Source organism: Scyliorhinus canicula, chromosome 3, assembly GCF_902713615.1.
Source record: "Scyliorhinus canicula chromosome 3, sScyCan1.1, whole genome shotgun sequence".
In the NCBI taxonomy this organism is placed as follows: domain Eukaryota; kingdom Metazoa; phylum Chordata; class Chondrichthyes; order Carcharhiniformes; family Scyliorhinidae; genus Scyliorhinus; species Scyliorhinus canicula.
The window spans coordinates 49,267,942-49,295,429 of NC_052148.1; the positions used below are offsets into that span (position 1 = coordinate 49,267,942).

At 45.3% G+C, this 27,488-nt stretch overlaps 1 protein-coding gene across 3 annotated transcripts in view; it reads left to right on the forward strand.

Moving 5' to 3' along the window:
- me2 (malic enzyme 2, NAD(+)-dependent, mitochondrial) overlaps positions 1-27,488 on the forward strand; it is a 110,189-nt gene that overhangs the window by 70,795 nt on the left and 11,906 nt on the right. For 2 of the 3 annotated variants that reach the window (XM_038790515.1, XM_038790516.1), the window contains exons 10-14: positions 305-418; positions 3,647-3,761; positions 11,458-11,600; positions 22,705-22,807; positions 26,607-26,677. In XM_038790515.1, the coding sequence (XP_038646443.1) occupies positions 305-418; positions 3,647-3,761; positions 11,458-11,600; positions 22,705-22,807; positions 26,607-26,677 (546 nt within the window). Of the gene's footprint in view, positions 1-304; positions 419-3,646; positions 3,762-11,457; positions 11,601-22,704; positions 22,813-26,606; positions 26,678-27,488 lie in introns of those variants that run through there. The other variant, XM_038790517.1, reaches the window with a different exon arrangement.

A 27,488-nucleotide genomic window follows, 5' to 3' on the forward strand; every position in this document is an offset into this window, starting at 1 on the left:
TGTTTCTCTTCAGGTAATTATCCAATTTCCTGCTGAAAGCCACAATCAAATTTGCCGCCTCCACACTCTTGGGCAGCGCATTCCAGGTCCTACCCACTTGCTGTGTAAAAGTTGTTTCCCAATCATGTCATGTTAATCTGTGTCCTTTGGTTCTATTCAGCGCAGACCCTGAACTTTCTCTTCTCCAAGGAGAGCAGCCCCAGCTTCTCCAATCTGTCCACGTTATTCACATCCCTCACATTTCTGTCATATTTTATGTTATGGATAGCACTTTTTTACAAACATTTTTTATTACTTTATGCAGGCAGCCTTGGGTATTGCTGATCTGATTGTGCTGGCAATGAAAGAATCTGGAATGCCCAGAGAGATAGCACAGAGCAAGATATGGATGTTTGACAAGCATGGCCTGCTTTATAAGGTGAGCAAGTGGTCTAAAGCATTTATGTAACTTTTATGTAAATCCATATCCAACATCTTTGGATACCTGTCTTCTGACCTGCCTTAGGTACAGGTGAGGTGGTTCTCATTATTGTCCGGAATTAAGAGTCTGAGAGGCTAGAAACGACACTTGGAGAATTATTTCAGTATCTAAACTGAATGCAGTTGCAGCAATTTTGGTTGGTCTGTAATGAAGGTCACTTGAGCTGCGCAGACATGATAGTCAAGCTGCGATGATCAAAGAAAAGAAGGCATGTGTAGAACTACATTTAATGTACTTTTGTGACAAGTCTGAATTTGACCCGAGAAATTTTCAAAACCAAGGGTCAGTACATTGGCATTCCAATTTACATGCCACCATATTTTTTCAATTAAATTGATGATATTTTATGCAATGGTAAATTGTTTGGAAATTGGAACCAGACCCCAACCTTGACTTTGAAGCGGAGGAGGCCCGACCTCGACTGAAACTCGGCATCCGGAATGCATGACCCAGCATCCCGACTTACCTGAACAGGGAAAAGAAGAAGATCAATGTGGAGGCCCGACCAGACCTAGATCGAGGCCCGATCTCGGGAGCTCCCCACCCCACCACTGTATCCGACCATGTGACCTGGCTCAAACACGACTTAACCACCCCAAAGCAGTGACGACTCCACTTGGGAACCCAAACACACTGAAAGGAAGACCCAACCTCATGGAACCTGAGGGCCTGACCAGATTGCGAACATGACCCCCTCACCCCGAAATTGCAAAAAGAGCCCAGCACCCCTCCAGATGCAATCACTTACCTTCCACAAGGTCAGATTTCTCTCATCATATCCCGGGACCATCCAGAAGCAGCTACCACCTAGGAAACAAGAGACTAAAACAACGCAGTTTCAAGTCTCTCCCCAGCATACTCCTGGAACACGTCCAAATGATCGAAAACATGCTGGACGAGCTTAACACTAGACACCTCTCAGTGGGAAGTGCGAGACTGCTGTGTGCTCTGTTTCACAGAGACATGGTTCACTTCTGCCTGATCGAACTGTGCCATACAACCTGAGGGCTTCTCAATTTACCAGATTGTATGGCATCCTCGGGCAAGGTGAAGGGTGGAGGGATTTGCTTCCTCATCAACTCAGATGTGGCGACCCTGGTGAACAACTGCTCCAGGACCTGGAATACCTGACTGAAGTGCCGCCCATACTACCTTCCACGGGAGTTCACTTCAGCCATTATCACAGTAGTCTACATCCGGCCTCCGGTGGAAGTGAAGAAGAGCTTGATGAAATGTACACCGATATAAACAACCTTGAAACGGAATGCCCAGAGGCCTTGTTCTTCGTGGCTGGGGACTTCAATCGGCCAACCTCAGAGTATAGTACCGAAATTCTACCAACACATCTCCTGTCCCACCATTGCCCCCACACCCTCACGGTTTCCACTACCACTGGACTTGTGGAGTACTGAGCCGGTGGGAACGGCAGAGGTGCCATTAACAGAACCTCCAGACTCATGTCCTTACAAGATGCCACCTCCACTCGCTCCCACACCGACCCCTCACCCACTACCCGCTTCATAACCATTGATATATTAGCCGCCCAGTAATAATTAATAAAGTTCGGAAGGGCACAGCTCCCCTCCGCGCTCCCGTTCCAGAAGTACCTCCTTCACCCTCGGGGTCTTCCCAGCCCATATAAAACCCTAGATCGCTGTGTTCATCATCCTGAAAAATGCCTTGGGGATGAAGATTGGGAGACACTGAAACACAAACAGCAACCTCTGGAGGACTGTCATCTCCACAGTCTGTACCCGCCCTGCCAATGACAGTGGAAGCAGGTCCCACCTATGGATGTCCCCTTTCATTTGTTTGATCGACCTGCCCAAGTTTAACTTATGGAGCTGACCCCAGTCCCTTGCCACCTGAATCCCCAGGTACCTAAAACTCCTTCCCACCACTTTAAATGGTATCTCCCTCAGTCTCCTCTCCTGCCCCCTTTCCTGGATGGCGACGACCTCACTCTTGCTCATGTTTAACTTGTAACCTGAGAACCGACCAAATTCCTCCAATATCCCCATAATTCCTGCAATTCCCCCCAATGGGACTGTTATGTAAAGAAGCAGAGCGAGACCCTATGCTCCACCCCCCTCTCACTATCCCCCGCCAAATGTTCGATGACCTAAGTGCCATTGCCAAAGACTCTATGACCAGGGTAAACAGTGGTGGGGAGAGTGGACACCCCTACCGTGTCCCCTACACAGACTAGAATACTCTGCCCGAACCTGGTTGGACCTTCGATTCGCCACCGGTGGACTAGGGGATTTTCACAGTAACTTCATTGCAGTGTTAATCTAAGCCTACTTGTGACATTAATAATAAAGAAAGCACATCAGTGCCTATACTTCCTTAGGAAACTAAGGAAATTCTGCATGTCCACATTGACTCTTACAACTTTTACAGATGCACCATAGAAAGCATCCTATCTGGCTGCATCACAGCCTGGTATGGCAAGTGGTCGTCCCAAGACCATAAGAAACTACAGTCGAGTCCATCACGTGAGTCCGCCTCCCATCCATTGGAAAAAATGAATTGGATACTCCAAGTATATGAAAAGAAAGTATTGAGAGAAAAACTCCTTCCTAATGGCTTGGTTGGGTTTGGACAAATTTCTAAGAAGGAAAGATAGATGTTATATTGAAAAGTTCTTCTGTTCTGTTAGAAAATGAAACTAGTCAGAATGAATGTCACAATCTTGTGGGCTCAGTGCAAATGTAAAACATTCAATTATAAGTTGTAGTTTAGTTGCTTTAAATAATCACATTTAAGGCTTGCCGTTTTTGGAATAGCGTAAGTAACTTTACTGTGAATATGAGTTGCCTGAATTCCTAGTCCAACATACTAGATGCTTAGTGCAAAAATGTTGCTATATCCCATTGTCAAAAAGCAAAAGATCAATTATGTTGTTTTTCTGGGATATTTCAAAGCAGTTCCATATTCTGCCTATATTATAACCAGTGAACTTCAAAGTATCAAATACTTCTTAATTTGTTGTCATTATCTGGGTTGCTGATGGTGTACGTTTTTGGCAAATCCAGTGGGGATAAAAGTGCTTGTATTTTTTTTTTAACATTTAACCCTATCTCGGATGTTGGCAGTGTAACTGAGCCTGAACTGTGTTAGAATTTAACTGTTAAATTCTAACAATGTTGCTTCGGAATACAGGATCGACCGGAGCCACTTGATGCTCACCAAAAAGCATATGCCCACCCGGCACCTGATCAGATGGGCAAGACATTTCTGGATGCAGTGCATGTACTAAAACCCACTGCTATTATTGGTAAGTGGTAAAAGCTACTGGAGAATGTAATTGGGTCCTGTCCGTGTGGCATTTGCACATTCTCCCCGTTTCTATGTCTCGCTCTCTCTCTCGCTCTCGCTCTTGCTCTTGCTCTCCCTCTCTCTCTCGTGCTCTCTCTCTCTCTCCCACGATACAAATGGCCCCTTAATTGGAATCGTTTTGAAAAGAAGAGTGCCATTTGCATGTTGAAGAACAGAGTAGTGTTCTCGGGCAATGTGAACTTCAGTCACTAATTTTTACATATATATATTTTAGATTGGATCGATTCATCCAGTTATAAACCAGCAATCTGTCTTCCCCTCTTCAAAGATCTTGAAAATATTGTGACCTCCCAATTCCAAGACTGTATTTCCTTCAACTCCATTTGAATTACAGTCGCTTTTCATTTTGTAGCTATGCCTGCTTTCACAGTATCAACTTCAGTTTTTGTTCACAATATCTCTAACAGGGCCGCATGCCTTTTATTTTTAAACCATTTTTCTGAGCATCCTATTCCTCCGTATTATTTTCTTGCACATTCTCCGTGTGAATTAGCCTTGTGAATTACCCAGTGACTTAACCATATATGCCTGAAGTATATGTGTGATTACTGGTAGTAATAGTTCACATAGTGGAGTTGATGGTGTTGGGGATATTCTTTAAAATGAGCCGTGCACTAAAAAAAAATGTAGTTTATTTTAATAACATTAGAAATAGGAGCAGGATTAGGCCATTCAACCCTTAAAGCTGGTGACGTCTTGCTAGTGACATCTGCATCCCACAAAAGAATGAAAAAAAAATACTGCTCTAGAAATCCATCTTGCACACATTCCAAGAATTAATTCTCCACAAAATTGGTACTGCTTGGGTTTACAAGTCTCTATAGATTGAAACGCTCCATGATTACTCTATTACACTTGTTGTATGCATCTCTAATTTCCTAATTTAAACCATGATTTACATTGCTCGCCTATAAGCAATTCTCACCAGTGTTTTGTACCTATTAAACAATAATATATTTTTTGTAGTTTAATTCTTCTAGATAATAAGGATGTTTTTCAGGGGTTCCTTCAATAATTTGGGGAGGTCAAGTATTCTGTGGGACAGTGCAGTGGCGCAGTGGATAGCACTGCTGCCTCACGGCGCCGAGGTCCCAGCCTCCATCCCGGCTCTGGGTCACCGTCCGTGTGGAGTTTGCACATTCTCCCTGTGTTTGCGTGGGTTTCGCCCTCACACCCCAAAGATGTGCAGGGTAGATGGATTGGCCTCGCTAAATTGCCCCTTAAATTGGAAAAAATGAATTGGGTACTCTAAATTTAAAAGAAAAAAGTGTTCTGTGGCTGGAAAATTTTGGGAAACCCTGTGCTATAGTTGAGGACAGCTACTTTCAGGAGATAGACAGATAGGTGCCATTTCGGGCAGCTCCCTGTTTAACTTGGCTGTTCAGCTATCAATGTTTGAAATTAAGAACCCAAAATTTAACATTTAGAAAATCTTACCAACTTCCGGTGGAAGCCATGGTGTGAGTAGTTGCACGCACGGCAGCTCCTTCTTGATGGCGGAGATTGGTTGCAACTTTGACAGAAAAGTGTAGCTGAAGGTCGGAGGAGAAGTTCCCCCTGGGAGTGGTATGTCTGCTGGTTACCAAACCCGGCAGAAGAAGGTGAAAGACCTGGCCAAGAAGTTGGAAGAGATCTGTGGTGCGGCAGCCAGTGGAAGAATGGCAGAGGGGGAAGGCAAGTAGCAAAGTTCCAAATGGAACAGTTGATGGACTTGATCAAGGAAGAGTTCCGCCAGCAGAGGAAGGAGATGTGGGAGGATCGCTTGAAGGCCATCGAAGGGGTGCTGGCACCCCTAAAGGGCTCAATGGAGAGGGTGGAGAAATGTTTGGAGGCGCAAGGTCACCGATCCGAGAGATTGAGAGGGTGGTCGGACCACAGCGATCGGGTGGTGGCATTGGAGGCGGAGGTGGGGCTCTAGGAGACGTTTGCAAGACTTTGAGAGCAAAGCTGGAGGGCAGAAAAATAGATCGAGATGGCAGAATCCGAAGGCTGTTTTTGAAAACTCACCATTATTCTTAGAATTCCCCCTATACCAAAAAGGGCCGACATTCTAAATGGTGAACAGGGATTCTCACTCCCTGATTCCGATGCAGGCTTCGGTGGGTGCACTTCAGGTCAAACTATATTTTCAAGTTATCCCCCGGTATAACCCATACCTTCACCGAAGATTTTATCTACTTACCACTTAGTAGCATCGATGTCCTGGGTCCTGCATTGCTAAGTGAGTAAAGTAGACTTTCAGGAATAAGCACTTTTTCAGGTTAAGTTGTTATTTTCTTATTATATTTTTTCTTTTAAAAGCTGAAAACACTTTCTTTACAGAAAGGTAAAGAGATCTTGCTTCTGGATCCTGCTGGTTGGTTGAAGGGACCTTCAGGCCCACCTTGACAATCAATTTTCTTTAAAGTCTGGTCTTCTTGAGATGTATTCGCTGGTTAGCTCCGTTGCTGTGTCTTGTCGATCCCATGTACTGAGCTATAAGAGCTGGCTCTGCTAGCTATCTCTCAGCTGACTCTGACTCCTGTTTAAATTCTAGTCTTCCTTAGATGTATAGCTGTTTAAGCTCGGCTGCTTGTCTTGTCTTTCCCATGACCGAGCTGTGTGAGCTGAATATGCTTCTCTCCTCTCTCTGAGTTCTCTTCTCCTTCTGCTTCTGCTCCCTGGGTTTATATTCTCTTTCTGGTAGATGTTCAGTTTTTATGACCTTATTGTAAATTAACTTATTTCACTTTGATTTTAAAAAGTATCTTTGATCTAAACATTCTAATACAACTAAGTATTCATTTTGGGCATGACCTCAACCCTCAGATCTGATTACATTGTTTCCTTTGTGATGTTCAAAGTTCCTTTGTGATATTCAAAAAATGCTTTGGTTTCAATAGGTGTTACTTTTAATTCCTGTCATCATTTCAATAGTTAAATTTTTCAATTGTCCCCAGCTCATAACTTTGCCTCTGATTTTGACTTTAAATTATGTTTCTCGTAGACAGGTTGTCTCCAATTTTCTTTAATTTACTTGATGTTAGTAGAATTTCACACTTAGAATTGACACCAAATTCAACTGAACATCATCCATCCTTTCCAGTTGTTTACTAAGAAAGTTAATTTCAATGAAGGTGTGAAACCTTTGCTTTTAGCTGTATGCTAAAAATCCACTTAGTTATAACTTGAAAGACCTGCCTGTTTTAAACATTCATCACTTAATTCAATTGAAACTCTCATCCATGCTTTTCCAGATGCTTCCTAAGATAGTTACTTTCAATGAAGGTGTGAGCCATTGTTTTAGCTTAATACAAGAATCCTGTGTGTTTGCTAAACCTGCTTTAGAGAAAGAATCTGCATTTTATAATCCTGCCCTTTGCAGCTGCTATTAACCTTTTGTGGGATCTTTCCCTGTATCCTCTCATGTTGCTCTCAGACCAGATATTGTCATGTTTCAAATGACACATTTTCCCCGTATTTTCAACAACAAGGCGGATAGTGGGAGGGTAGCAGGAGTGGAAGGTGCGAGTGCCACGAGGTACGTTTTGAGGATCCTAGTGGAGGGGGTGTTGGATAAGGTCCCTGAAGTGGACTGAGCGCAAGGATCTCTGAGGCAGAAGCCTAGAACGGGGGAGCCGGCGCGGGTGGACATCGTGAGGCGCCATAAGTTCATGGAGAAAGAGAAGATTCTGCAATGGGCCATGGAGAAACGCAACTGTGAATGGGAGGTGAACAAGGTCCGAATATACTAGAACATTTGAGCTGAGCTGGCAAAACTGTGTGCGGGGTTCAACAAAGCCAAGGCAGATCATGTTTGGGGTGGTCTACCCAGAGAAGCTTTGGGTATGAAGGCCGGGAATACTATTTTGAGACCCCAGAAGCACCAATGACTTTATCAAAGAGCATAAACTGGGGACGAACTGATTTGATCAATTCTGGAAGGAGGCACTGACACCTTGAAGTAATTGGGAATATGAGTAGAATGGGGGTTAGAGGGAGTGGGGTTTTCTTTTCCTCCGATGTGGTATTTTTCTTTTTTCTTTTACTGTTGGATTGACAAAGGGTAGCAGGATGAAATGTTTATAAGGGGACGGCTGCTCCCATCGCCCTCCTGTTGCCTGCCCCCCCCCCCCCTTCCCCCCCTGCCTCTGTTTGTTTGTTTGTACTTTGAGACGGTGACCTGTGGTTTGAGATGAGTCTTTGTTCGGGAGGAGGATGTCAGCGGGGAGCCTTCACAGAGCAGAGAGGTGAGGGTGGGAGAGGGGTCAGTGGAAGAAACCTTTTGGGCAGGAGTTGCCATGCTGGCAGGTAATGTTGGTGAACAGAAGTGAGGTGGTGGAGAAGGCCGAGAGAGGTGGCCGTGGGTGGGGCGGGGGTGGGGACGACGAGGCGAGGTTGGAGAAAAAACATGGTACGGGGCTGAGAAAGGGGCCATCTTGGATGGGCCAGATATAGGGTGAAATTAATGGGGGTAGAGCCAAAAGGGGAGGTTGGCGCTCGGTAGAGGGGAATGTGCGTGGGCTCAATGGACTGGTCAAAAGATCTCTGGTCTTTGCGCACTTAGGAGCTTGAAAGCAGAGGTGGTCTTTCTGCAGGAGACGCACCTCCGCGTGAAGGATCAGGTTAGGCTAGGCCACGCACCAGTTGATTATGCGAGAAGATGGATATGGTAGATCTGTGGAGCATCTAGAACCCAGTGGGAAGGGAGTATTCCTTTTTTTCGCATGTGCGCAGGATGTATACCAGAATTTGCTTTTTTGTGGTGGTCAGGGTGGGAAGGGCGGAGCTAATAATCTCTGACCTTGCGCCACATTGGCTGGAGATTTGCCTTAGATCGGGACAGGAGCAGAGACCGGGGTGAAGGCTCCATTCGGGGTTGTTGGCAGATAGAGGGTTTTGTGACAAAGCGCAGGCTGTGATTAAAGATTATGTAGAATTATACCAAAACGGGGAGGTTTCGGCGGCCACTCATTGGGAAGTGCAAAAAACAGTGGTCTAAGAGGAGATTATCTCCTCCAAGGCACATGTGGATAGGAAAAGGAGGGAGGAATATTAACGTCTAATGAACAAGATAGTGGAGGTAGATAGCGCGTACTCGAGGGTGCCCACGACGCAGGGATTGGTAAGGAACAAATAATTCCAGGGGCAATTTGATTGGCTGGCAAGGGGGAGGGCGGTAGGACAGCTGTGTAGGGCAAGAGGGGTGCAGTATGAATACGGGGAGAAGGCGAGTCAAATGTTAGCGCATCAGCTACGGAGGCAGGCAGTGTCCAGGGAAATATTGAAGATACGGACTGGGGCAGGGCATGTGATGTCGGAGCTGGAGAAGATAAATGAGGTGTTTGGGGATTATTATAAGGAGCTGTACAGGGCAGACCCGGGGGGGGGGGGGGGGGGGGGGGGGGGGGGATGTGTGTCTGAAGATGCTCCACAGATCTACCATATCCAGAATTATACCAAAACGGGCTGAAGGAGATATTGGACAGTATAAGGGGTATGAAGTCAGGGAAGGCCCCGGGGCCCGAAGGCTATCCGGCACAATTATATAAGGAGTCCATTGGATCTCTTGGGTCTGTTTAATGAGGCGTTGGAGAAGGGGAGCTACCGGAGGCGATGACACAGGCTATGATCATGTTAATACCGAAAAAGGGGCAGGACGCGTTGGAATGTGGGTCATATAGGCCCATGCAACTGATAATTACAGACGTGAAAGTTCTGGCTAAGTTGGTGGCGTGAAGATGGAAGGTTGTGTCCTGGGGGTGGTTGCGGAGGACCAAACAGGCTTTGTAAAGGGCAGGCAGCTTTCTGGCAATATAAGGAGGATGTTAAATGTGATTATGACCCCATCGTGAGCTCAGGTACCAGAGGTAGTGGTGTCCATGGATGCGGAGAAGGCCTTCGACTGGGTTGAGTGGCGGTACCTGTTTGAGGTCCTGGGAAGGTTTGGGTTGCCGAGGTACACCTTGCTGGAGTGACTGCTGCTTCTGGATGTGGAAGGGGAGGGCAGGATCAGAGACATATAATCCATATGGTTGGGAGAACAGGGAGGTGAGTGGGTGGTGAAGATTAAGGAGAAGTGGCAAGGGGAGCTGGGAGGGGAGATAAACTGGGGAGTATAGAGTGAGGTCCTACGAAGGGTAAATGTGACCTCGTGCTCAAGGATGAGCCTGATACAGTTCAAGGTCGTGCACGGGATACTCATGAGGTGGGCAAGAATGAGTGGGTTCTTTCAGGGGGGTGGCAGATGAGTGCGAAAAGTGTGGGCGGGGACAGCGAATCACACACGTGTTCTGGGATTGCGAAAATGTGGAGGCTTCTGGGCAGGAGTGTTTGTGGCGCTAGCAAGGCTAGTGGGAGGGGAGGTTGAGCCGGACAATTTGGTGCCGATATTTGGGATATCTGAGAAGTCGGAGCTGATGGAGGGAAGAAAGGCGATATTGTGGCCTTTGCCTCTCTGCTTGCCCGGCGACAAATTTTATTGGAGTGGCAGTCAGCAACGCCACCGGAGCTTGCAGCCTGGTTGGCTGATTTATATGGCTTACTTCGACTGGAAACAATTAACTTGAGTTAAGGGTTCAGCGGAGGGTTTCGAGGCAAGGTGGGGAATGTTCGTGAGTTCATCGAAGGGAGGGGTAGGGCGAAGAATTTGTACAAACTGTATAGTTGTGTGTTGGGAAATTTGTTTCTTGAGCTGGTTATGTGTTGTAACTTTTTAAAAATACTTTTTATTAAAAAAAGAAAATCTGATCAAAAGTTTGCGCTGAACCAAATTCCCAACTCCTCACTTAATCTGTTCTCACTCGGGTGTACAATGGTGTGTGCCCACCGCTTTCTGCCAATTTTGAATAATATCTAAGCCGCTCTTTAAATATTGCAGGTTTCCTCAATGATAAACTATTGGAAAGTGGACATAGTACAAAATTGTAGGGCCTAAATTAATCATGAATAGTGTAATTTAAATATTTTTGCATGTTTGATTTTGTTTAAAGTATTAAAGTTTTTTTATATCTTTATGGAAAACACATTCTGCATTTTGCTTCTAGTTGATTACCTTCCTCTGAGAATAAATCCAAATTCTGGCAAAAATAACTTTCAATCATTTTACTGTGCCTTTACCCTGACTTCAAATCCTAATGAAGGCTGTGAAATGAGGGAAACGCTTCTTTTTACATCAGTCATGATTTTAAGAATTTCCATGCAAATAATACATAATCTTTATTAGTGTCACAAGTAGGCTTACATTAACACTGCACACTCAGGTGCCTGTTGGGGTACACCGAGGGAGAATTCAGAATGCCCAAATCACCTAACAGCATGTCTTTCAGAACTTGTGGGAGGAAACCGGAGCAGCCGGAGGAAACCCACGCAGACAGTGGGAGAACGTACAGACTCCGCACAGACAGTGACCCAAGCCGGGAATCGAACCCAGGACCCTGGCGCTGTGAAGCAACAGTGCTAACCACTGTGCTACCGTGCTGCCTGCAAATATCAAATACTGCAAGTATTTGAAATCTGTAATGTAAACCAAAAACGTACAGCAGTGCAGCTAGTATTTTATCAAGAATTAAAGTTTGTCACCTGATATTCTCTTTCTTTTTGTTCCCCTCTTTCCAAAACTTTCAGGATGACTTTATTCCATTTGTTTTTGGCAGGAGTAGCAGGTGCTGGCAGACTTTTCACCGAAGACGTGATTAGGTCCATGGGAAGCATCAATGAACGTCCTATAATTTTTGCACTAAGTAATCCAACAGACAAAGCTGAATGTACTGCGGAGGATGCATATGTTTTAACAGAGGTATCATTGTTAAATTGCACTTTTTTTTATTTTTCTGAACAGGAAAAGAAAGACTTGCGTTTATATAGTGCTTTTTATGATGCCAGACTCCTTGATGCCTTTAACAACCAATGAAGTAATTTTTGACGTGTAGTCATTGTTGTAATGTAGGAAGCATAGTCTTCCACAAAAAGCAACATGATATTGACCAGTTAATCTGCTTTTGTGATCTTGATTGAGGGATGAATATTGGCCAGGACACCAGGGATAACTATTTTAGAGAGAAGATGGGACTTGATTTATCATTACATTCGACAGTGTTGTACATCTCGAGTACTGCAGTGGTTATAGAGTCATAAGAGTTTTACAGCACAATAGGCCCATCAGCCCATTGTGTGAGTGCCAGCCATCAGCCATCGAGCACCTATATGTTCTAATCCCATTTTCCAGACTTAGTCCGTAGCCTATGGCGTTTCAAGTGCTCATCTAAATGCTTCTCAAATGTGAGGGCTACCGCCTCTACCACCCTTTTAGCCAGTTGAGTTCCAGATTCCCAACACACTCTGGATGAAAGGCTTTCCCTCAAATCCCATCTAAATTTTATGTGCCTTAAGTCTATGCCCCCTGGTTATTGACCCTCGACTAAGGGGAAATATTTCTTCCTATTTACCCATCTATGTGCCTCATAATTTTGTACACCTTGATCACATCCCCCTTCCTAACCGACTCAATCTCTCCTCATATGTCAGTCCCACCATCCGAGGAATCAGTCTGGTAAACATTCCCTCTACAGCAAGAACATCCTTCCTCAAATATGGAGATCAAAATTGCACACAATATTCCAGGTGTGGTTTCACCGAGGCCCTGTAAAATTGCAGCAAGATATCCATGCTCCTGTACTCTAATCCTCTCGCTATGAAGGCCAACATACCATTTACTGTCTTTACTGCCTGCTTACTTTCAGCGACTGGTGTACATGGACACCAAGGTCTCGTTACACATTCCCCTCTTGGATTGGATTTGTTTATTTTCATTTGTATCGAGGTACAGTGAAAAGTATTGTTCTGCGGACAGTCCAGACTGACCATTCTGTACATGAAAAGAAAAATACATGGGGCAAACATAAAATACACAATGTAAATACATAGACACAGGCACCGGGTGAAGCAGAAAGGAGTGTAGTATTACTCAGCAGAGAAGATGTGTGAAGAGATCAGATCCGTCCACAGGAGTGTGGCAGCAACAATATCCGTCCATATATCCGGTTGTTTAGGAGCCTAGTAACAGCGGGGAAGAAGCTGTTTTTTTTAATCTGTTGGTCTGCATTCTCGAACTTTTGTATCTCCTGCCCGATGGAAGAAGTTCGAAGAGTGAATAAGCCAGGTGGGTGGGGGCAGCACGGTGGCGCAGTGGGTTAGCCCTGCAGCTTCACGGTGCTGAGGTCCCAGGTTCGATCCCGGCTCTGGGTCTCTGACCGTGTGGATTTTGCACATTCTCCCTGTGTTTGTGTGAGTTTCGCCCCCACAAACCAAAGATGTGCAAGCTAGGTGGATTGGCTACGCTAAATTGCTCCTTAATTGGGTACACTAAATTATTATTTTTTAAAATTCTGCTGCCTGCTTTTCCAAGGCAGAGAACGTGTAAACAGAGTTAATGCATGTGAGGCGAGTTTGTGTGGTGGATGGGCTATGTTTACGACTCTGTAGTTTCTTATGGTCTGGGGCTGAGAAGTTGCCATACCAGGTTCTGATGGATGCTTTCTATGGTGCATCTGTAAAGGTTGGTAAGAGTCAATGTGGACATGCCGAATTTCCTTAGTTTCCTGAGAAAGTCTAGATGCTGTTGTACTTTCTTGGTCGTAGAGTCGACATGGGTGGACCAGGACAGATTGTTGGTGGTGTGCACACCTAGGAATTTGAAGCCATCAACCATCTTGATGACCTGATAAGAGATCTACAAAATTATGAGGGGCATAGACAGAGTGGATAGTCAGAGACTTTTTCCCAGGGTGGAGGGGTCAATTACTAGGGCGCATAGATTTAAGGTGCGAGGGGTAAGGTTTAGAGGAGATGTATGAGGCAAGTTTTTTGAACGGAGGGCGGTGGGTGCCTGGAACTCGCTGCTGGGGGAGGTGGTGGAAGCAGGGACGATAGTGATGTTTAAGGGGCATCTTGACAAATCCATGAATAGGATGGGAATAGAGGGATAAGGACCCCAGAAGTGTAGAAGATTTTAGCTTAGACGGGCAGCATGGTCAGCACAGGCTTGGAGGGCTGAAGGGCCTGTTCCTGTGCTGTACTTTTCTTTGTTCTTTGTTTATCTCCATCTCGGTCCTGTTGATGCAGACAGGGGTGTGTACGATCCTTTGCTTCCTGAAGTCGATGACCAGCTCTTTTGTTTTGCTGTAATTGAGGGAGAGCAAAGCCTATTTTCCAAGGATCTACTTCTCTCTGTTCCCCGCCCGTTCATATATCTGTCCAGATGCATCTTAAATGATGCTTTCGTGCCTGCCTCTACCACCTCCGCTGGCAAAGCGTTCCAGGCACTCACCACCCTCTGCGTAAAAAACTTTCCACGCACATTTCCCTTAAACTTTCACCCTCTCACCTTGAAATCGGGACCCATAGTAATTGAGTCCCCCACTCAGGGACTGTCACTTGACAACAGCCCCTCCACAAATCACCTTCAAATTACGCTGACCACACTGCATGTATGCAAATTTCCCTGGAACAGCCAATCAGTAGCTCCGCTCTACTGCCCTCTGTTGGATGCTTGCCTTCACTTGAACACCTAGGGTCTCTTGCACAGGCACACCTTCAAATTATGCTGACCGCACTGCACGTATGCAATTTTCCTCGGAACAGCCAATCAGAAGTTCCGTTCTACTGCCCTCTGCTGGAGAGCTTGTAATCATTACACCACTCCACTAGGTTCTCTAACTCCTTCCTGTATTCTGACTCATTGTTGTTTGAGATCTTACCCACTACCGTTGTGTCGTCAGCAAACTTGTAAATGGAGTTGGAGCCAAATTTTGCCACGCAGTCGTGTGGGTACAGGGACTACAGTAGGGGGCTAAGTACGCAAACTTGCGGGGCTCTAGTATTGAGGAATATCATGGAGGAAGTGTTGTTGTTTATCCTTAATGAGTGTGGTCTGTGGGTCAGAAAGTTGAGGATCCAGTTGCAGAGTGAGATGCCAAGTCCTAGGTTTTGGATCTTTGATACGAGTTTGGCTGGGATTATGGTGGGATTATCAAAGGATTCTGACATAGGAGCCCTTGTTGTCGAGATGCTCTAGGGATGAGTGTAGAGCCAGGGAGATGGCGTCTGATGTGGACCGGTTGTGGCTGTATGCGAATTTCCGTGGATCTAGGCATTAGTATGGAGTTGATGTGCCTCATGACCAACCTCAAAGCACTTCATTACGATCAATGTCAAGACCACCGGATGATAGTCGTTGAGGCATGCTGCCTAGTTCTTCTTTGGCACCGGTATGATGGCGATCTTCTTGAAGCAAGTGGGGAGTCGGAACTGAGTAGGGACAGGTCTGCGAACACACATGCCAGCTGGTTCATGTAGGATCGGAGTGCAGGACCAGGGACCCCGTCAGGATCCATTGCCTTCCGAGGGTTCACTTTCAAGAAAGCCGGTGTGACGGTGGGTATGGATGTGTCAGAGGCTGCTGGAGGAATTGACGGCGGTTTGATGGCCCCCTGCTCAAACCGAGCATAGAGTGCATTGAGTTCATCATGGAGGGGTATTCTGCTGCCGGAGATTCTGCTCGGCTTCGCTCAATCTATAACCATTCAGATAATCTGCCTTCCTGTTTTTGCTACCAAAGTGGATAACCTCACATTTTCCCACATTATACTGCATCTGCCATGTGTTTGCCTACTCACTCAACTTGTCCAAATCAGATTGAAGCATCTCCGCATCCTCCTCACAGCTCATCCTCTCACCCAGCTTGCAAATCTGCAAATTTGGAGATATTACATTTGGTGTCTTCACCAAAATCCAAACTGGGATCCTAACACTGATCACTGCAGTACCCCACTTGTCACTATCTGCCATTTGTAAAATGACCTTAATAGCTGAAACGTTGCAGTCCAAGCAACACCCTGGTGAATCTCCTCTGCACCCTCTCTCGTGCAGTCACATCCTTGCTATAGTGAGGCAATCAGAACGGCACATAATACTCCACAAGTGGCCTAATGAGCATTTTATGCAGTTCCATCATAACCTCCCTGCTCTTATATTTTGCCATGTCTAATGAGGGCAGGAATCCCATATACCTTCTTCACCACCTTAACTTAAATCTTACCGAGTTGTGCTCACCATCTCTGAAACGCCTCCCCACTGACACTCCTATCACTTCTGCCTAACTTAATTCCCTATCATTAGGTCCGTTACCGCCCCCACTCTTGTAGGACTTTCTACTTACTGGCTCAAAAATCTTATCTGGATGCACCTTAAGAATTCTGCCCCCTGTAAACCTTTCACACTGACTATCCCAATTAATATTGGGGAAGTTAAAATATCCTACTATTCTTACCCTATTATTTTTACACTTCTAAGATTTGTCGACATATCTACTTTTTTGTCTCTCCCTGACTGTTTGGGATCTAAAGTACAAGGTGATTGTGGCTTTTTTGTTGATACGTTTTACCCATATGGCCTGAATTGAGAAGCTCACCCCCCCCCCCCCCCCCCCCCCCCAGCCCTCCTCCACTAACACCGCCACCACCACCATCTCGTCTGAAGATTCTATACCCTGGAATATTGTGCTGCCAGCCCTACTCCTCCCCCAACCATGTCTCTGTGAAAGCCATAATATCATACTCTCATGGGTTAATCAACGCCCTCAATTAATCAGCCTTGTGCAAGACTCCTTCCATTAAAATAGATTCCATCCAGTCTTGCCATATTCCCTTGTGCCTTAACATGTCTATGTCTATTTAACTTTGCTCTGGCCCCCAAACTGACTTATTTTGGGTCCCATTCTGGTTCAGGTGCAACCCGTCCGATTTGTACAGGGTCCACCTTCTCCAGGAACGGATCCAGGAAGCTAAAGCCTTCCCTCCTGCACCATCTCTTCAGCCATGCACTAATCTGCTCTATCCCCCCATTCCTATATTCACGAACACATGGCGCCGTGGGTAATCCAGAGATTACAACCTTTTTAGGTCCTGCTTTTCAATCTGTTACCCAGCTCCCTAAATTCTTGTTGCAGGGCCTCGCCCTCTTTCTACTTCGTTTGTTGGTACCAATGTGAGCCACGACTTCTGACTATTCGCCCTCTTCCTTCAGAATGCCCTGCAGCCGTTTAGTGACATCCTTGACATCAGGGAGCCAACACACCATCCTGAAGTCATGCCTGCGGACGCAGAAACACCTGTCTGCACCCCTCACTATTGAGTCTCCTACCGCTCAATTACTAGGGGGCATGTGTTTAAGCAGCGAAGGGCAAAGTTTAGAGGTGATGTGCGAGAGACCTTTTTTTACACAGAGCTTAGTGGGTGCCTGGAACTTTTGTGTCAGCGGAGGTGGTGGAGGAAGGTACAAGGTGCTTCTTGAAAAATGCATGAATAGCATGGGAATAGAGGGATACGGACCCCGGAAGTGTAGAAGGTTTTAGATTAGACAGGTTAGGTCCGTGCAGGCTTGGAGGGCTGAAGGGCCTGTTCCTGTGCTGTTTTTCATTGTTTGTATTTTGTTCACTGTTGCATTTATGCTTTTACACTCTTACTTCCCCCACCCACAGTGCCATGAACTTGGCTCTGGCTGCACTCGCCAGGGGAACTGTCACTCATCCCATTTCCAACAGAGAAAAACAATTCTTGAGTGAGATGCACTCTTGGGCTTTCCTGACTACCTTCCTGCCCCCCTTCTAACTGGTGGTCAACCATTCCCTCTCTGAGTGCACTTCCTTGAGCTGCTGTGTCACCACATCTAAAAACGTGCTATCTACAAACCTCTCATCCTCGCAGATGCACCACTGTGCCTCCAGCATCGCTCAGGCTCTGCAACCTGGCTCTCAAGCTGGTCAAACCGGTGGCACTTCCTTCACATGTCACCCAGACTGCAAGGAATGTCTATAAGACAATGGTGGCCAACCTGAGGCCCAAGGGCCACATAGAATCCGACAGTGCAGAAGAAGGTAATTCGACCCATTGAGTCTACCGACTCTCTGAAAGAGCACTCTATATATAGACACATGCCTGCACCCTATCCCCCGTAACCCAATAACCGCACCTAACTGTTTGGACACTAACTCAACCTGTACATCTTTTGATTGTGGGAGGAAACTAGCGCACCTGGAGGAAAGCCCCACACAGGGGGAGAAAGTACAAGCTCCACACAGGCACCCAAGGGTGGAATTGAACCCGGGTCCTTGGTGCTGTGAGGCTGCAGGGCTAACCACTGTGACACCATGCCGCCCATTGCGGCCATCTGGCATGACCGTGAGCAAGTGTCAGGAGGGTTGCGGAGTGAGCGGTCATGCCGATCCCGATTGAAGTGCACAATGGCCACAGCTAACTTTGAAATTGAGAATGCCGGCCATGACGAGCTTTTAGATGGAACAATGCAGTCTTCCAGCCAGAAGTGACAGCAGAGAGCAGGTCATGCACTTGGCATGTCCACTGACATCACGCGCCCTGTACGTTTGTGCTTTTGAAAAATGAAATGAAAATCGCTTATTGTCACGAGTAGGCTTCAGTGAAGTTACTGTGAAAAGCCCCTAGTCGCCACATTCCGGCGCCTGTCCGGGGAGGCTGGTACGGGAATCGAACTGTGCTGCTGGCCTGCTTGGTCTGCTTTAAAAGCCAGCGATTTAGCCCAGTGAGAAATCATGGAGGAGTGATTCCTCCATTGTCTAGCTGCAAGCAAGCACAGCAATGAACTTTTGAAGAACTGAAGATAGATTGTTTCGTCATAAGGAAGAGAGGGCCAGAGACACAAACAGGCAATGCACCCCCTAGCCAGGAACTCTCAACTCAATCTGCTGGAGAGAGCTGCTCAGGAAAGTCCACAGCAGGACAAAGCACTAATAGTGTTAGCTCTATACAGAACTCCAGAGCCTCTGGTGAACAGCCAACAAAGAAAACACTGAAATCCGGAACAAAGCAGTATAAAGATGATTAATTGTGCCATTGCAAATCAGATGCAAAACCCATGTGTGTTATATGAAGAGAAGCACTGGCAAGTGAGAGTTTAAAACCCTCAAAAATTCAAAGGCACAGCGAGTTAGAGGACAAACCTAATTTTCTTCAAAGGACGCAGCAAGAACTTAAATCATCAGCTGAGCTCTTGGCAAAAACATTGAATGACAAAGTAAGTGACTAAGCAGACTCGTGTGTTGCATTAAAGGTAAGTACAAATGGTATGTCGCAAAGGTCGGCTGGCGTGGGCCATGAAGGTCGGCCAGTTGACAAAAGTGAGTCCCAGGGGAAAAAGTTTGAAAAACACTGATCTAGAGTCCAAGAACCGATCCCACCTGCTGGCAACATCTGCCAAGTGTACAATCGAAGATGCTGCTCTAGGATCAGGCTCATCAGCCAGGAAGAACCCATGACAAGTAGCACAAAGTTTCTTCGATGGATGATCATACTTAACGAATGATCATCGAAAAAGATTCATGGGAATGGCCAGGAAGACATGGGCATGGATGCACCTGGACTTCACTGGCCCATTCTGAGGATCAACGTTCCTTATTAGATCGGCTTCGCGAAATACATTGTATGTCCTATACAACTTCTCATGCAATAAAAGAAAAACTCTGGCAAAGTTTCTGTACCCAAGGCATACCGAAGGTCCTTGTATTTAACAGTGGGGAATTTCAGGCACTCATGAAGTCGAATGGCGTTAAACACATCTAAATAATGCAATACCATCCATCATAGAATCCCTACAGTGGTGAAGGAGACTATTCAGCCCATCAACTCTGCACCAAAACTTCAAAAGACCACCTTACCTAGGCCCAAACCCCCACCCTAAAAGGCAATTTAACATGGCCAAACCATCTTTGAACTGTAGGAAGAAACTGGTGCACCTGGAGGAAACCCATGCAGACACGGGGAGAACGTGAAAACTCCACATGAGTCACCAGGGTCGGAATCGAACCAGGATCCCTGCCGCTGTGAGTCAGCAGTGCAAACCACTGTTGCCCGCCCCCCTTCTCATCCAATAACCTGACTGAATGGACATTTAAAGCTGGAATGAAAACACAGCCTGCTGGTTCCCTGGATACAAAATTGCCCTGGTTCCTCTTTGATTATAGAAACACGACGACTGGAGCTGCACCAGTGGAATTGTTGATGGGATGATGACTTGGATTGGATGGATTTGGATTTGTTTACTGTTACGTGTACCGAGGTACAGTGAAAAGTATTTTTCTGCAAGCAGCTCAACAGATCATTAAGTATCTGAAAATAAAATAAAAGATAATACATAATAGGGCAACACAAGGTACACAATGTAACTACATAAACACCGGCATCGGGTGAAGCATACAGGGGTGTAGTGTTTATCAGGTCAGTCCATAAGAGGGTTGTTTAGGAGTCTGGTAACAGCAGGGAAGAAGCTGTTTTTGAGTCTGTGCTTGCGTGTTCTCAGACTTTTGTATCTCCTGCCCCATGCAATAAGTTGAAAGAGTGAGTAAGTCGGGTGGGAGAGGTCTTTGATTATGCTGCTCGCTTTCCCCAGGCAACGGGAGGTATAAATGGAGTCAGTGGATGGGGGCAGGTTTGTGTGACGGAGGAACGGTGAGATCAAACTCGGAGACCCAAAAAAGGAACTGCGACGTCAGAAGACCGGAAAGGACCTTCTGAACAGGAGATACTGACTATGTACAGAACTTTGGAGGTGGCTCCCAATGGATCCCAGGTGTCGAACTGGAAAAGGCTGGTTCAGTTTCTTATAAAGTCAAGTCCAAGGGAAGGCTGTGACAAAACACCTTGATCACCTGAGGAGCAAGAGAATCCACTCCAGTGGAAATGATTTCAGCAGAAACAATGTCCTGGATAGTTGTTGCCACTACCTCCGGCAAGGGTCTCTGCCTATGGGGGAGCGAGTACTTCCGGCAAGGGGTCTCAGTCTATGGGGGAGCGAGTACTTCCGGCAAGGGGTCTCGGTCTATGGGGGAGCGAGCACCTCTGGCAAGGGGTCTCGGTCTATGGGGGAGCGAGTACCTCCGGCAAGGGGTCTCGGTCTATGGGGGGGGGAAAGAGTACCTCCGCAAAGGGGTCTCCGCCTATGGGGCAGCCAAGAGTAATTCCTCCCTGACATTGAAGAAACTGAGGAGACTGATCCTCTGCAGGAGGTCAGCACTTAAGACAAGCCGTCCCCCTCACGAACTTCGATCCAGCTCTACCTGTGCCAACTCGACGCCTTGTGCCAAATGACAAAAGAGGCTTCATCGCTGCGGGAGTGAGGGGGATGCAATAACTCTCAAGATTACCATGGGGGATCACTGAACACCCGTGGGTTTCGTAGTGAGCGTGTGGAGGACTGCCTATCTGGGTCTCGTTTGGAGGTGTTTTAAATGTAACTCCCAGACCAGGATCGGCAGTTTCCAATAGTCCAGGGCTAGGGCGTTCGTTTTGTGTCCTGCTGTAGCAACTTTATTTTCAGTTTAAAATAAACCAGTTTGGCATTTCACTCTGCGCCTCCTGGAATTATTACAGCCTCCAAGCCGCACACCATCTTGATTTGGAACTATACTGCCCTTCCTTCAATGTGTCTGGGTCAATATCAAACTCCCTTCCTTTAAAACAATTTTTTTTATTTTTTATTTTTTTTTATAAAGAGTACCCAGTTATTTTTTCCAATTGAGGGGCAATTTAGTGTGGCCAATCCACCTAATCTGCACATTTTTGTGTTGTGGGGGCGAAACCCACGTAAACACTGGGAGAATGTGCAAACTCCACACCAGGGGTGGGCAAACTTTTCCGTGCAAGGGCCACATTCAGAAATTCACAATTTTAAAGGGCCGCATAGTATATTAATTAATAGTCCCGGTTGTAACCAATTAGCGTGCGGCATATACCTCAGTGCTTCCCCCGGCGGCATCCTGCCTTTATCCCTCTTTTTCTCTACTTTTCAAAAATGGCGCTTCACCCGGTTATGATTCTGGGCGCCTCATATAGAACATAGAACAGTACAGCACAGAACAGGCCCTTCGGCCCTCGATGTTGTGCCGAGCAATGATCACCCTACTCAAGTCAACGTATCCACCCTATACCAGTAACCCAACAGCCCCCCCCCCCCCCCCCCATTAACCTTTTTTTTAATGTTTTCTTAATTTTTTTCAAAAAAATTTTTTTTTTTTTTTAATGATTGATCTTGGTGGGCCGCATAAAGACCTTTGGCGGGCCGCAAGCGGCCCGCGGGCCTTAGTTTGCCCACCCCTGCTCCACACGGACAGTGACCTAGAGCCGGGATCGAACCTGGGACCTCAGCTCCGTGAGGCAGCTGTGCTAACCACTAGGCTACCATGCTGCCCTTCAAACTCCCTTCCGAACAACACGATTGGTGTACCTACACCACATGAACTGCACTGGTTCAAGAAGACAGCTCACCATCATCATCTCAAGGGTAGTAAATGCTGACCCGTTTACGACACCCACATCCTGTGAAAGAATAAGCGTAACTCCAGAAGTTGTCAGTTCTAGTGGAATAATTTCACCATCATTGTGACTGAAACATCTAGACCATTGTCTGAACTTCCCTCTCTCATTCCTTCATTAAAATGATTATCAGGTCATTTGTGGATGGTTGGTGTGCTGTGGCAGCTATTGTTTCTGACTACACTTCAGTATTACTTCACTTCATGGAAAGATTGGCATGCTGAGAGCATGAAACATCCTGAATTAACTGCAAGATCTTTATCTTGGTCTCTTTATTTCCAACCTGAGCCTGCTATAAGTTGCCTCCATTTTTCTGTTGTAAAAACATTACTCAGCATATGTTTCTGTATTTATTTCTCCCTGCCACACTGTATGCATCTTAGCCCAGGTTTTAATAGCATTACTACTATATATATATATATATATATATATATATATATAAAATACGACAATTTCTTACATACATCACATTTTGTAACTAATCTTGTGTTTGTTTTACAGGGAAGGTGCCTTTTTGCCAGTGGCAGTCCATTTCACCCAGTCACTCTGCCAGATGGACGTGTGTTTCACCCAGGACAGGGAAATAATGCCTATATTTTCCCTGGTTAGTGAGTTGTGTTTAGCCCTATGCTTACTGAAAAGCCTTTGTTCTGGATTTAAAATCTCACCAGCTTGTCTGAGTTGTTTAGATAGTTTGATTGTGACTGTCAGTTATGCTTTGAGAATAAATTGTCTGTTGCCCTTCATCTCCAATCATTCAATTGAGCACACTGCACTTTGTGGTTTCAAGAACGTGTCAGAAGCTGGAAATTCTACAGCAAGTAACTAGCCTCCTGACTTCTCAATATATCTCCACCATCTATGAGGCACAAGTCAGGAGTGTGTTGGAATACTGTCCACCTGCTTGGATGAGTGCAGCTCCAATAACACTCGAGGAGCTCAACACCGTCCAGGTTAAAGTAGCCAGCTTGATTGTCGCCTTCAACATTCCCTCCCTCCACCACTAGTGCACAGTGACAGCAATGTGTGGGATCTGCAAAATGCACTCCACCACCAATGCACATTGGCAGCAGTATGTACTAATGCAGGAACTCGACATGGCTCCTTTGATAACACCTTGCGACCATTATCACCGAGAAGGACAAGGGCTGCAGATGAATGGGAAGTTCCCCTCCAATCCACCCACCATCCTAACTTGAAACAATATCATTATTCCTTCACTGTCACTGGGTCAAAATCCTGGAACTCCCTTTTTGTTTTATAAATGTAGAGTACTCCATTCTTTTTTTTCACCAATAAAAGGACAATTTAGCATGGCCAATCCACCTACCCTGCACATCATTTTGTGTTGTGGGCGTCAGACCCACGCAGACACTGGGAGAATGTGCAAACTCCACATGGACAGTGACCTGGGGCTGGGATCAAAACTGTGAGGCAACAGTGTTAGCCACTGTGCTGCCCATGGAACTCCCTTCCTGATAGCACTGGATGTAACTATATCACTCAGCTTGCAACGTTTCAAGAAGACAGCTCAAACTGGTATCTAGGTGAATATTTTTCCCTCAATTCACACCACAAAAACAGGTAAGCTGAATGTTATCACTTTGTTGTTTGGGGACTTTTTGGCTGTAAAGCGCTTTGAGGCATCAGATGGTTGTGAAATGTGCTATATAAATGTAATCTTTTTGTACCTTCAAACTTTCCTTCGCCCCCACTAAATAACTTTTCCTCCTTTAGTGTCTGCTGTATTTTTTTTATACTATTCAAATGTTTATAAATGTTAATTTTACATGTGGACAGTTACACACATTTTATTTTTTGACCTTGTGCTTGGCCTATTTTCCAGTCACTATTTTGGGTTTCTGCTCTGTTCTCTCAAATGGGGATCTGTTCTGTTTATGACATTTACAGACGCACTGGGCAGAAGATCTCAACAGGAAGAATTGACTTTCACATTTGGTTGGGATATTTTTTGCAGTTTATAAACTAGGGATTGCAACACTACTATAACTGGCTCAAACATATTTTAGGAATCCTTGTCTGCAATGGAAATCATTTTTAATTAAAATCTAGATAGCAAGAATATTGTATTTTAAAAGATTTGTTCATGGATATGGGTATTGTTGGCTACGGCAGCATTTATTGCCCGTGAGAAAGTGATGATACACTGCCTGCAGTCCAAATGGCGTAGGAACACCCACAGTGCTGTTTGGAAAGGAAGTTGAGGATTTTAACCTAGTGACCGTGAAAGAGCGGCAATATAGTTTCAAGTCAGGGCAGTGAGTGGCTTCAAGACAAACTTCCAGGTGATGGCATTCCCATGTATGTACTCTCCTTGTCCTTCTAAGATGTAGAGTTTGCACCATCTCCCTTTACATAGCACAATGATTTATTTTGTCATTTAATTTTTCCTGCCTTCCACCTTCTCATTTGTTCTTCATCTCCCCCACCTATCTCCTGTATTTTCTTGAAACCTGTTAGCTCTCTAACCTCTTCCAGTTCTAATAAACAGTCGCTAATAATCTTTATTTTGGAAGGTGCTGTTGAAGAAGCATTGGTGAGTAGCTGCAATGTGCCTTGTGGTGGGGAGCCAAAAAAATTAAATGAAAAAAATGAAAATTGCTTATTGTCACGAGTAGGCTTCAATTAAGTTACTGTGAAAAGCCCATCGTCGCCACATTCCGGCGCCTGTTCGGGGAGGCTGGTACGGGAATTGAACCGTGCTGCAGGCCTACCTTGGTCTGCTTTAAAAGCCAGCGATTTAGCCCAGTGTGCTAAACCAGCCCCATCACAACCAGCCCCATAAATGTTGAAGGTGATTGATGGGGGTGACAAACAACTGGACTGCTTTATCCTGTATGGTGTGTAACTTGTGTACTTATTCAGGCATGTGGAGAATACGACATCATACTCATGACTTGTGCCTTGTAGATTCTGGAGTGGTTTTGGCAAATCAGGAGATAAATTAATCTCAACAGAATTCTCCGTCTCTGACCTGCTCTTGTATTGTAGGCACAATACTTATGACTGGCCTGATTCAGCTTATGATCAGTGGTAACCCCAGGATGTTTTTAGTGGCAGATTCAGCAATGGTAATGCCATTGATGCCAAGCGGAGATGGTGGGATTGTGTCTTGTTGGCAGTGGTCATTGCCTGGCACTTGTGTGGCACGAATGTTACTTACTACCTATTAGCCCAAGTCTGAGTGTTGTCCAGGTTTTTCTGCTCATGGATACAGACTGCTTCAGTATCTGAGGAATTGTGAATGGTAATGAACGTTGTGCAGTCACCTGCAAAAATCATCAATTCTGACATTGTGGGAGAAGGTTAGTGATGAAGCAGCTGAAGATGGTTGGGTCCAGGACACCACTGAGGAACTCCTGCAGTGATGTCCCAGGACTGAGATGATTGACCTCCAACAACCACAATCATCTTCCTTTTTGTTTGGTTTGACTCCAACCAGTAGACTCTTTCCCCGATTCCCATTGACTCAGATTTGTGAGGGCTCCTTGGTGCCATACTCTGTCAAATGTTGTCTTTAATGTCAAGGGCAGTCACTTTGCTTGAGTTTGAGGTCTTTTATCTATGCTTGAGCTAAGGCCGTAATGAGTGACCCTGGTGGAACCCAAACTGAGTGACGGCATGTTATGGCTGAGCAAGTGCCACTTGACAGAATTGCCGAAAACCACCTGTCACTTAATGTTTACTGTTTTATGTATGCAATACTTAATTACATGGAATTAAAACAAAAATGCTGCAAATACTCAGTAGATCAGGCAGCATAGTGTGGAGTGAGGAATCGAGTTAACGGTTCGGGTCTGTGACTTATGATCAGAGCTGGAAGAAGTTTGAGATTTAACAGTTTTAAGCCGATATAGAGGAAAGGATGAGGGATTGAGAAAAAGAGAAGATCTGAATAGGCAGAAGGCGAGAAAATTCATTCCATTTACATGTCCTCTCGCCCCCATTGTTTCTTTACTTGTGCTGTTACCATCTCCCTTTACCATAGCACAATTATCTCTTTTGTCATTTATTTTTTCCTGCCTTCCACCCTATCTCAGACCTTCTCATTTGTTCTTCACCTCCCTCACCCTATCTCCTGTATTTTCTTGAAACCTGTTGGCTCTCTAACCTCTTCCAGCTCTAATAAACAGTCACTAATAAACTTTATTTCTCATTCCACAATTTTGCCTGACCTACTGAAGATTTCCAGCATGCACAGGATTCTGTTTTTGTATGTGGTTACAAAGCTCCGATTAATAAATTGGATTTAAATAAGGTGTTCTGTGCAACATTGCATTCTGAATTTTTCCAAAACATAAATTGTGCAGGATTCTTATCCCCTGCCTATAGCTTTGGTGCAATAAGAATGCTTTCACTGAAGGTATCTGTGTTCATTGCAGGTGTGGCGCTGGCTGTAATGCTTATTGGGGTTCGTAGTATCAGTGATCATGTTTTCCTGGAAGCTGCAAAGGTTTGTGGTGAAAACAAAAAAAAAATCTGCATTGGTTTAACCTGTGATTTAAACCTCAGCTGATGGAAACCCTGGTTGAGGTAAAGGTTTAATCGAGGCATCCTGGTTGGTGGTCGGTTTCCAGCTATCACTGGGACTTGGTTTGTTTTCCTCGAGGATGCTAATACGGTGGAATGGAATAATTCCAGGTATCCAGTGCCAGCACCTAACACTCCCAGCTCTGGTAAAAATATGTTAGGCTCCCACTACTCCCCCAAACATTATATCTTAGCCCTAACTTGGGGTGAGCATAAACTTGCAGAAAGACCTTTCAATTTGAATCGTCTTATGATCTTGTTTTTAGAAAATCTTTGCTTCTTCCTGAAACCCCTTGATATAAATTTCCTATGTCAGCAATTCTTATGGTACATTTGTCAGAAATATGCACCACTTTGAATTCCAAACTTCTAACTCCTTGGAGGCAGGAGTATAATATCGTCCAATCCCAAAAATGTATTTTCAACCTGGTGGACAGTTAAAATTACCCATTTTGCTCACCAAATTGAGAGATACTAGAATTTCACAGTTGGGAGATTTTAACCAGTATAGTTAAAGGTACTGAATGACTGCCTAAAGCTGGCTGTGCTTCTTCTCATTTACATCTCAAGATTTAATAGGGACCTGATTTCAATTTTAATAACTCCAAGCAGGGAAACTGCTGTGGTATTTCTCCGGATAAAAGTAAAGGCGACTTACTAGTGTTACGACGCCCTGGGCGAGTGTGCGGTCAGTTCCAGACCCACAGACTCTGGAAACATATGTTTTTTAAAAA